At 38.3% G+C, this 10167-nt stretch overlaps 1 protein-coding gene across 1 annotated transcript in view; it reads left to right on the forward strand.

Annotated features, from left to right (window-relative positions):
* ANXA5 (annexin A5) overlaps positions 1-8628 on the forward strand; it is a 28495-nt gene extending 19867 nt beyond the window's left edge. Inside the window, exons 9-13 of the mRNA XM_045552336.1 lie at positions 4037-4130; positions 5025-5120; positions 6648-6706; positions 6932-7054; positions 8101-8628. Of these exons, the coding sequence (XP_045408292.1) occupies positions 4037-4130; positions 5025-5120; positions 6648-6706; positions 6932-7054; positions 8101-8163 (435 nt within the window). The 3' untranslated portion in view covers positions 8164-8628. The remainder of the gene's footprint in view (positions 1-4036; positions 4131-5024; positions 5121-6647; positions 6707-6931; positions 7055-8100) is intronic.
* Positions 8629-10167: the final 1539 nt, after the last annotated feature.

The following is a 10167-nucleotide window of genomic DNA, read 5'->3' on the forward strand; positions in this document are numbered from 1 at the left end:
TCAATAAAGGAATTACTTGGGTTCTTTCTTTCTGGTTGCTTGTTTTAAATTAAGAGAATATATGATTCTTGGATGTTAGTCATACACCATTGAAAAAAGGAAAACCAAAATCACATCTCCAGTTGACTGGATTTGTGATCTGATTTTGCTAATAGGAAAGAGGAGAGCATCTTATTCTTTTGGGTTGGTTGATTTCATCATGGGTTTGAATGCTGTCATCTCTGCCTAGCTGGAGAGAGAAAAATGAAAGGAATGAATGTTTACTGAGAGCTCTCAGTGCAGTAGTTGACTCTTGCCTCACTGTCCCTTATAAAATGCAAGCCTATTGTGTCACGTTCCTGATCAGAGCCTTAAAACCCTCAGTCGTTCCACTGTCTCCAGGATAAAGTCCAGGCCCCTGAAGTGGTTTCTGAGCCCTTATCTGTGCCTTGCATGCTCTCTCACATGTGCTCTTTGTCCTCTGGCCCCTCCCTCCCCCCATCCACTGACTGGTTCCTCTTCAGGGGTTGGTCCTCAGCTTAGATACTTTTCATGCATCCCTGGTTGAAGCCCCCAAGTGTGAGTCAGGTGCCTGTCACAAGGAAAACCACAGCACCCCTGGCCTCCTGTCACAGTCCTGGCCACCTCGGATTGAAGCTGGGTGCTTCCGTGACTGCCTTCCTAGGGCACTCTAGGCTCTCAGTTCAGTTGTATGCTCAGCTCCTACCATAGAGTAGGCACTCAGTAAATAACTGATGAATGAATTTGTGCATGACTCTAAAGTAGAAGGGGCAGTTTCCCTTTTATAGATAAGGAAAGAAGCCCATGGCCCCCACTGAAGAGCAATGGAGCTGGGATTCCCAACCAGGCCTATCTGACTCCAAAGCCCTTTCTCTTTCACTGAATGATAGTCTCAGTGTTCTTGAATATTAGCTCCTCCTTCTTGTTTCTCTGTCACATCAAGGCTTTATTATGTAGAGCTTGGAAGCACAAATGTAGCTTAACTCCATCTTCTTACAGGGCAAGGGCTAGAGCAGCCCTACAAAGTTGTACCCCCAAGGGTTAGGGGCTTTGTTCGGTATTGAAAGACCTAATTGCTTTCCAAGTGTTATCTGTGGGCTTTGGTAGAAACCAGTGCTGATTCTCACAATTGTAGTCCCAAGAGTAGGAGTTTTGGAAGCTTTTCAACAGTCATGGGGTAAGAAGCCAACTCTAATGGTCTTAGGTAACCACAGTGAGGCCTGCATTAGCGAGCAGTGGGCAGATATCCCAACACAGTCGGTGATGGAATGAGCGTGTGCTGCAGTATGAGGTTCCTGAGGGAAAACAGTCCATTTTAATCTTACTTTCATTGATTTCTCAGAGCACTCACCGGATAGCTGCTTCTCAAACTTTCCTGGGCATGTAAACCTCCTGGGGACCTTGTTAAACTGCAGATTCCGAGTCTGTAGGTCTGGGTGGGCCTGGGAGTCTGCACTTCTAACACGTTCTCAGGGGGTGCTGATGCTGCATCCTCAGTACTTTGAGTACTGAGGTGTCACTTACCTGTCATGCAGCTGATATGGCCATTCAGAACCCTGAAAGTGAAACTTGGTACATGTAGAAACTGCTTTATGGAGTTACTGTAAAATGTCCCTTGAATGGAATTCAAGCTTTCCTTACCCTTCCTGTGACCAGGAGCAACACAGAACATGTTACTGGCTATTAGCTTTTGATTCTTTAAAGTGTATTATTATTAATTCAACTTGTTGAAAACAATTATTCTTTGAGCATTATAAAAAGGAGCATACCCATTTATACCTTGTAGCAAGGACAGCTGGACTGATAACCACTAATGAGAATTTAAGATTTCTTAACTGAGAGTGAGCTGAGCTCAGCACAGCTGAACACAGCTGAAGGGCCCTTTCATAAGCTGTTTAGTTTCCCTCCTGATCCCTCACACTAAGAGGATTTCTGCTGTTTGAGGGGTTTGGTAAGCAGTGGTGAGTCACTCACTTAGGAATTGAATTTTGTAGATAATCCACTTTACTTTTTAACATTTTTAATATGTTAAACTGATTTACTTTATGTGTTAACTGATTTAATATTTTTAATGCATTAAAACTGATCTTCTTCCCCACCCAATCCTTGTTTTATGCTTTCTCTGGAGGGAGAGATGAGCTCTTAGGGGAAGAAGCTGGGAGGAGAAGGGAATCAATGTTAATTGGGTACTGCTGCTGATTACCTGACCCAGTTCGGTGCATTCTGTAAATTGCATAATCTCCAGAAACACCATTCCTGCTCTGCATGTGAGGACACTGAGGCTTGAGAGGAGGTTAAGTAGTTCATACGAGATCTTGCAGACAAGGACAAAGACCAGGTCTTCTTTAACTCCACAGCCTCTGTCCTTTGCACTGAACCAAGGGTTATCAAAGTGTGCTCAGGCTGCGCTGTGAAGCTGAAGGGAGAGGTGGGAGGTGTGAGGGCTCCTCATCCAGCGCAGCTCCTTGGATATTGGGTGTCCACATTTAGAAGAAAGGATACTTAGATTAAAACAAGATGAAACTGTTAAATATCATTGTTTTATATGCCATTGCCATTATTATTATTGCATGTAATCTACTTAATATTAGTTTTAGAAAAGATACTGATCCTAAACATACTTCTTCCAAGAAAATGAAGAGATTATAGTAAAAAATAGCTGACATTTAACCAATTTTTATTCTTATATAACAGGTTTAACTGCTATACCTACTAGAGAAAATTCCTAGAAATATGGAAGAGTTGTTAAGAAATGCATGCATCAGCAATGCCTGCAATATTCTACAGGATAAGCATCTCCCCTTTTTAGCTATTAATGTATATGTAGAAAACATGCTAGAAGTAGAAACCAGCACCCTCAGGATGTTAACCAACATCTTTAGGATGTTGGTATTAATAGTAAATTTTGTTTTCTTGTGTTTTTTCTCTGTTTTACAAAATTTCTCAGCATGTGTTATTTTTGTAATTAGAGTAAAAAGTTATTTTAAGAAAGATCTATATCAGCATAATCAGAATTGATATTTATTTTTATCATTAAAATAATATTTTAAAACTATAAAGATATGTGAGTCACATTTTTTGATTCTCTGGAAATATAATAAAAAAAATTCTATACCACCATAATCTACATTCCTAAACATACTATGATCAAAACTTCTACATCCAAACACATGTTACCATCACCTCCTATCCTTATTTGAATTGCCACTTGTGGGCGTAGGGCCAGTTCCAAGTGGCAGCCTTGGCAAATTGCATTCATCTTGGTTTAATAGGTATACTTAACTTGAATGACTAAAAGGGAGTATAGTCATCGTATTCCTTGGGTTTTAATAAATTATTCACATCTCAATAAGCGGATTCAGATTTAATGATGTTTGTATATAAGGTTATTTTTTAAGCAGCCCTCTGAACACTGGAAAGCATATATTCTTGTCCATGTCAGAAAGGAAACACGGGCACACAAACTGTTCAGCAAGTATTTATTAAGTACCAGGCACTGCAACACTCACAACCTTTTAAAAATGTATTGTGATCTTCGGAAGTAAGAAAATGTTTTATAGCTAGCCTTGGTTAAATCTCAGTTATAAAGAAGAAATACGGAGTTTAGTTTTAATCATGTGCTATTGAACTGCTATAGAACAAGGAAAACAGAAAACACAGACAATTTAACTCCTAAATTCTTTCTCAGTCTATAAATGGATGTATCAACAGCGAGATAATCAGCACTTTTCCCCAGCCCCTACGATTGCTCCTAAAGATTGAAAGTTATGGTGGACGTTTTGGGAGCACTTAACCTGCACCATGGCTGTGCTTTATATTGCTTTGACCGTGAATCTTCTGTGGCACAGTTGGTAATGAGCTCCAAAGCAGATCCAAACTCAGTGAGCCGAGTTTCAGAGCAGGAAACATTAGAAATGAAAACTCTAAGATGATGAGTCAGGTGAATTAATATACAGGGAGCAAAAAACAAGTATGATTAAGAACTTGGAAATGAGATGGAGGAACAATTTATCAATTGTGCTTGAAATTTTCGTAGGCTCTGTTTCAGGCTGGAGAACTTAAATGGGGGACAGATGAAGAAAAGTTTATCACCATCTTTGGAACACGAAGTGTGTCTCATTTGAGAAGGGGTGAGTGAAAAAAAAAATCTGTATAGAGCAGATATTTTGGTAAATTTTGAAAGTGCATGAGCCAGTATGCCGGAACACCTGTTGCAGAGCAGGTACTTACTGAGTGAATCAGGTTTTGTATTTCTTCCTTTTAGTGACCTGGAGAAATCTCATAGGTCTCTGCTGCTATTGTAGCTTTTACAAGCTAGAGATCCTTAGTCCGCCCTTCACTAAAGCAAGGGAGGTCAGGCCTCTAAATTCTTACTCTCACAGTTACAAATCACTGAGTAGTGACTCACTACGAGTGTTTCCTCCTAGATGTTGGTACCCAAGACGTGAGCTCTGGATATTCATCAGTACTTATGGTATCAGTTGGGAATGAGTTTAGTGGCAAGTGACAGAAAACTCTAATAGTGGCTTTAAGAATTGGGCTTTATTTCTGTCGATAGGATTCCATGGTTGATTTGGGAGGACCTGAGATTTTTCCTTTTTTTTTGCTCCACTGTCATTTGTGTTTTGGTTTTCTTCCTCATGCTCATTCTCTTGGTATCACAAGATAGCTGCAGTAGCTCGAGACATAACCATTTCCACAGCAGGAAGAAAAGAAAGGGGTAAACTAGTCATATCTTACCACTTTTTATAAGGAAAGAGAAAGATTTCTCAGAATCCCCTCCAATAGATTTACCTGTAGGTCTCATTGATTAGTAACGGGAGCTGGGGAGTCAGTGAACAGGGAACACTTTGTGATCCATTGTTCAGGGCTTGGCACATCGAAGCTCTGAGTGCAAGGGTCTGCCAGCAAGGAAGAAGGGGAGATTTGTGTTCAGTGGGACAATACTTGGTCAAATTAAAAATATCTCCTTTCTGGAGAGAGTGATCCTTATGTGACTGAGAAATCATTTTCATTTTTTCTAGTGTTTGACAAATACATGACTATATCAGGATTTCAAATTGAGGAAACCATTGACCGGGAGACTTCTGGCAATTTGGAGCAACTACTTCTTGCTGTTGGTAGGTAATTTTACGGTGTATGTACTATTTATGGTGATAAGAGCTAACATATTTCATTCAGTTGAGACTGTATCTGAAAATAACCACCTAGTTATGAAAGGAAGAGCTTGACATGATATTTGGGTGAAGCAAACTCCTAAATTTCCAATGCAAAAGTTTGTTTTCTTGTTGGAAATACATCATTAGCTGGTTAGTTCATCCAATCCTGTGGAAATACTGAAAGAGTTATTTAAAAATCATTTTGAAGATGCATTAAACACATTACTATTTCATTATGAACCTGAAATGTTGAGGACATTTCTCAGAGACTTGTAAATGTTATTTCTGATTCCTGTGGAATTTTAGAAATCTTTTAAATGTTGTCCTCACAGCTTTGAGGCAAACTGAGAAATTGTCATTTGGTTTAGAAAAGAGTATCTTGGATTTAATAGACTATGTGATGATGGTTTTTTTCAGACTAAATAATTTAAAGTTTCAGAATAATCTGGAAAAATTGGAGAACTGAGTCTCTGTGCAGTATTGTATTCTGATTGTAGTATTATATACTCTCCAAATCCAGGGGGAATCGAGTTTGTGAGTTCCCAGGGGTTTTAGTTTTCATATGTGTCTAGAGTGAGCCTTTGTCTGCTGTTTGTTGCAAGTACTTGGCATTGAGCTCAGGCTTTTGTGCTCTCTGTCCTCTGGAGAATAAGCCAAAGGTGTACATGAGCCATCTCTAAAACCAGCCTTTTGTTTGAGTACATAGTTAATGAATTTTCACTAGAAAACTTTAGCTCCTTCATAATTGGAATACACATAAAATTTATGACATTTTAGGTACTGGTGGCTGTTTTTCTTGAGCATAGGAAAAGGGAGAATTAAGAAAACCCCAGATGCAAAGATTATTTTTGTATATTAAGGAATTTCCGTATGATAGGTTTTCTGAAGCTTAGTAGACTGAAGTCTGAGCAGCCTTAGACATGTACATGTTCAGAGAGGATATGCTTTTCTGATACCAGTTTACCTGGGTGTTTGTACTGAAATAGATAGGCTCACGCTACTCTGTGTGAATCATGGATATTAAAGAATATGGAGCAAGTACAGGAAGATAGTACAAGAGTTTTCAAAGATTAGTGATTTTGTAGGGTTTGCTTGAATGTCTAGGAATGAAAACTTCCAAGATGTTTGTGTAATTTATTGGTGATGAAGAAGATTGTATGATAACAACTCAGGCTGCCAGAACTGCAGTATCCAAAAAACACCATAGAACAAAGGGGCATAGAAAAAAAACTGTGCCCCTTGTTCTACATGCCTTTCTGTACAGACCTCAGAACTCCAAGGAATATCCAAGCCAGTATCTAATAAAATACCTGGTGAATGAGGAAATCAGGTCAGCTTACAAATAAGCAACTCTTTAGCCTCTATAACTTTTATGCTTTTAGAGAAGTAGAGCTATAAGCAAGAGGCAGCATTTGATTTTTTGATTACTAAATTCTTTTTAAGTAATAAAAGAAGAGCATCTGACCATTGGATTATTTATTTTCTTAGTGAAATCTATTCGAAGTATACCTGCCTACCTTGCTGAGACCCTGTACTATGCTATGAAGGTAAATGGATCTTGACTCTTCTATCTGATCAATTTCTCTTTCTAATTATTATCTTTCTCTATGTCTGGTTGTATTTTATAGACCTTGGGAATTTTTCTCTTCTTACAGCATGCCGCTCAGTTCTACTAAATTGTTTTACTTTATTGATTCACCCCAACTCAGGGGCGTTTGAAGCTCTATTTGAAGTAAACCATGTGCCTCTCTCTCTCTTTTTCTTTTTTAAAGGGAGCTGGGACAGATGATCACACCCTCATCAGAGTCATCGTGTCCAGGAGCGAGGTTGATCTGTTTAACATTAGGAAGGAGTTTCGGAAGAATTTTGCCACCTCTCTTTATTCCATGATTAAGGTAGTAGAATGTTTTTTAAAACTATGTTTAGAAATCCAAAGCTGACCAATAAAAATATAGAGCATGTAAGACATGGATGGGAGAATCCAATACTTGTGTCAAGTTTGATTAGAGAGCTATGAGTTAAAAAGCTCAGCATAATGTTTCCTGAAGTAGCAATGACGGCTTCCAAGTGAAAGCTTTGGCACTGGTGTGGCTGAGGCTCTTGGCGAACTCAACATACCCAGCCCAGTGCCCATGATACTAATGTGTTCTTTTATCAGTTCCAGCTGTTTTTATTAGTTCTTCTTTTATTTCAGATCAATTTTTCCTTTCTTTATTGTCTGTTACCACCTCGTCGCTGGTGTTGGTTCATAGTTCAGGAAAGAGCCAACCAGGTCTAGAGTAAGCAAGGAGTGTAGATATTATTGTCATTTTTGTTCTTTTAAAAGCAAGGCACTCTGTGGCCTATAATTAAATTTGGCTTACAGTCGACTTTTTTTTTGTTCTTCTCTTTTTTTTTTTTGATAAAGGTTAATGTGGGCCATGTATAAAGCAGGATTTTTGAGCACAGCTTTTAATTTAGTATGTGTGTGGTGTGGCTGGAGAGCTTATCTGTGCACTCGTACGTAGCTTGAAACATTAATTTATCGTGCACATCTGTGTGCAAGACAAGCAGCGCAAAGCCAGAGCGCCCCGGCAGCCCAGCATCGTCCCCCGTTAGCCAGATACATACTGTGTGATAGAAACTAGCGTCTGTTTAGAAAGCTGGATTTGAGTATAGTCATGAAGGTTTCCCTGTTCTTTGTGTCACCAGAGGGAAAAACATACTTCCCTGTCTGAGAGAACTGTGCCTTTAAGGGGTAAAATTAGAAAGTTGAACATAAGTTACAGTGGTAGGAAACTCCCTGTGTAACATTCCTGATGAGAAAGTCACTTACACACACAGATTACCCACTTGGGAGAAAAGTCATATAAATCAAATTTGTTGCCAGATACTTGTTAGTTTTTAAATTTTCTGTGGCTTCTGTGAGTCATGGAGGCTAACAGAATACATTCGGTTTCAGAGTGACACGTCTGGGGACTATAAGAAAGCCCTCCTGCGGCTCTGTGGCGGAGAAGATGACTAACGTGTCACCAGGAGAGAGCTCCCTGCTCTGTGTCGGCACAGCCTCGCTGCCTCCCTTCAGCACGCCTAGCTGCCCTCTGTGCCAGTGCTTAGCACACTGCCTTCTTCACACTAGTATGCCGGTGACCACAGTATGTGTCGTAGGGGAAAATAGCGGTGCTTCCTTCTGATCTTTGGTTGGGATCTTACTTTCTCTTTGGCTGCTGTAGTACCAAAGTGTACTTATGTTACTAAGTCTAACGCCTGGGTCATTTATATTTTCCTTTAAGAGGTTAGATTGCATTTAGCCCTTTTAAAAACATCTTTTATATTACATTGATAACCGTTTTACCTTAATCGGAACCTTAGCCTTGAAATTGTGAACTGGAAATGTTATTAGTCAAGTTTGCTACTAAACTAAACCTGCAGAATTATGGTGGCTGTAGTCAAAAGATTAATGAAAAATAAACATTTCCTTCTCCCTGAATTATGTGTGTGTGTGTGTGTGTGTTTGGAAAGTTTATTTATCTATTGAATAATGGTGTCTTTTGTCAAGCCAGTCAATTGATAATGGCCGTTAGTTAAGAACTGAATTTACAGTTGGTCTTTTGGGTAATAAGAAATGCACTACCAACACCACAAACTAAATTTCCTTCATAGTAGGGAATGAGGGAGAAATGGAACGGTTCTGTGATTTATTTGCAGCATGTTTATTTGGGGATCCATTAAGGTAATACTTCTGCTACTTGCTTAGTAGAAAAGCTAATTTTAAAACTTAACTTAAAAATTTCAGAGTACTACCTTTCCGTTCCTATTATAATAGACTCCCCCAGCCCCCATTTACCATCTGCTACGTTTGAGAAAAAAAAAGTAGGTAATTTTTTTTTTTAGAAAGAAACAGTTTCTTTATCTGTTCTAAGCCATCTCAAAAAATTACAGCTGAATCCACAACTCTCATCCCATCAATGAATTAAATATATAAAAAAATCATACAAATATTAAAAGAAACTCTAATATCTGACTATGGAAAGACTAGTTACTATGTTATAAAATCTAGAAGCCATAAATGAGAAAGATATTACATTCAACTAAACAAATCTTAAACTTCAATAATTGAAAGATAAATATTTATGAATGGCCAAAGCCACGATAGGCAAATTTAAAAGAAAAACAATCACCTACAGAAAAATACTTGCAACTCATGGGTGTAATTTCCCTGATATATAAAGAGGTCCTTCATACTGAAAGAATAAGATGAATAACTGATGAGAAATGAAAGCTAAGGACATGCAAAGATCATTTACAGAGTACGCAATACAAATTATTCTGAAACATTTGGAAAGATGTTTAACCTCATTCATAATAATAATGCAAAGTAAAGCTGTGGTAAGGTATACATTTTCACTTAGCAGTATAGCAAAGATCAAAAAGTTATTGATAGTGACCTTGTGAAACAGTCACTGTTATATGTGGGTGGTGCCATTATCAATTGTTCTGTCCTCTTTGGAGGGCATTTGGCATTATACATACCACATTTGTAAATACACGTGTGCTTTGATTCAATAGATGTATTTCTAGGAATTGTCGTACAGATACCACTTACGTGAAATAACAGGTATAAGGCTATTCACTGTAGCATTGCTTCTAATAAAATATTGAAACAACCTAAAAGTCTGTTTATAGGGGACTGGGTAAAGTAACAAAGGTACATTTGTACAGTGGATACAACATAGCTACGAAGAATCCATATGTACTGATGTGGAAAAATACTGAGAAATTGAGTATTGAGGAGTATTGTTATATGAAAACATTGAGATGCAGAATAATGGTCACAATGTGGTTACCATTTGTGTATAAAAAGGAAAAATAAGAATTCATGTATGCATTTACTGTGCCAGAATAGAACACTTTTGAAGGATACATAAACTGGTAATCATGGTTGTGTATGGGCAAAGAAACTGGGTAGATGAGGAACAGAAAACAGGGAGATATTTTATTGTATGCCTTTTTAATATTTTGATTATTG

The sequence above is a fragment of the Lemur catta genome, chromosome 5 (genome assembly GCF_020740605.2).
Source record: "Lemur catta isolate mLemCat1 chromosome 5, mLemCat1.pri, whole genome shotgun sequence".
NCBI classification, from domain to species: domain Eukaryota; kingdom Metazoa; phylum Chordata; class Mammalia; order Primates; family Lemuridae; genus Lemur; species Lemur catta.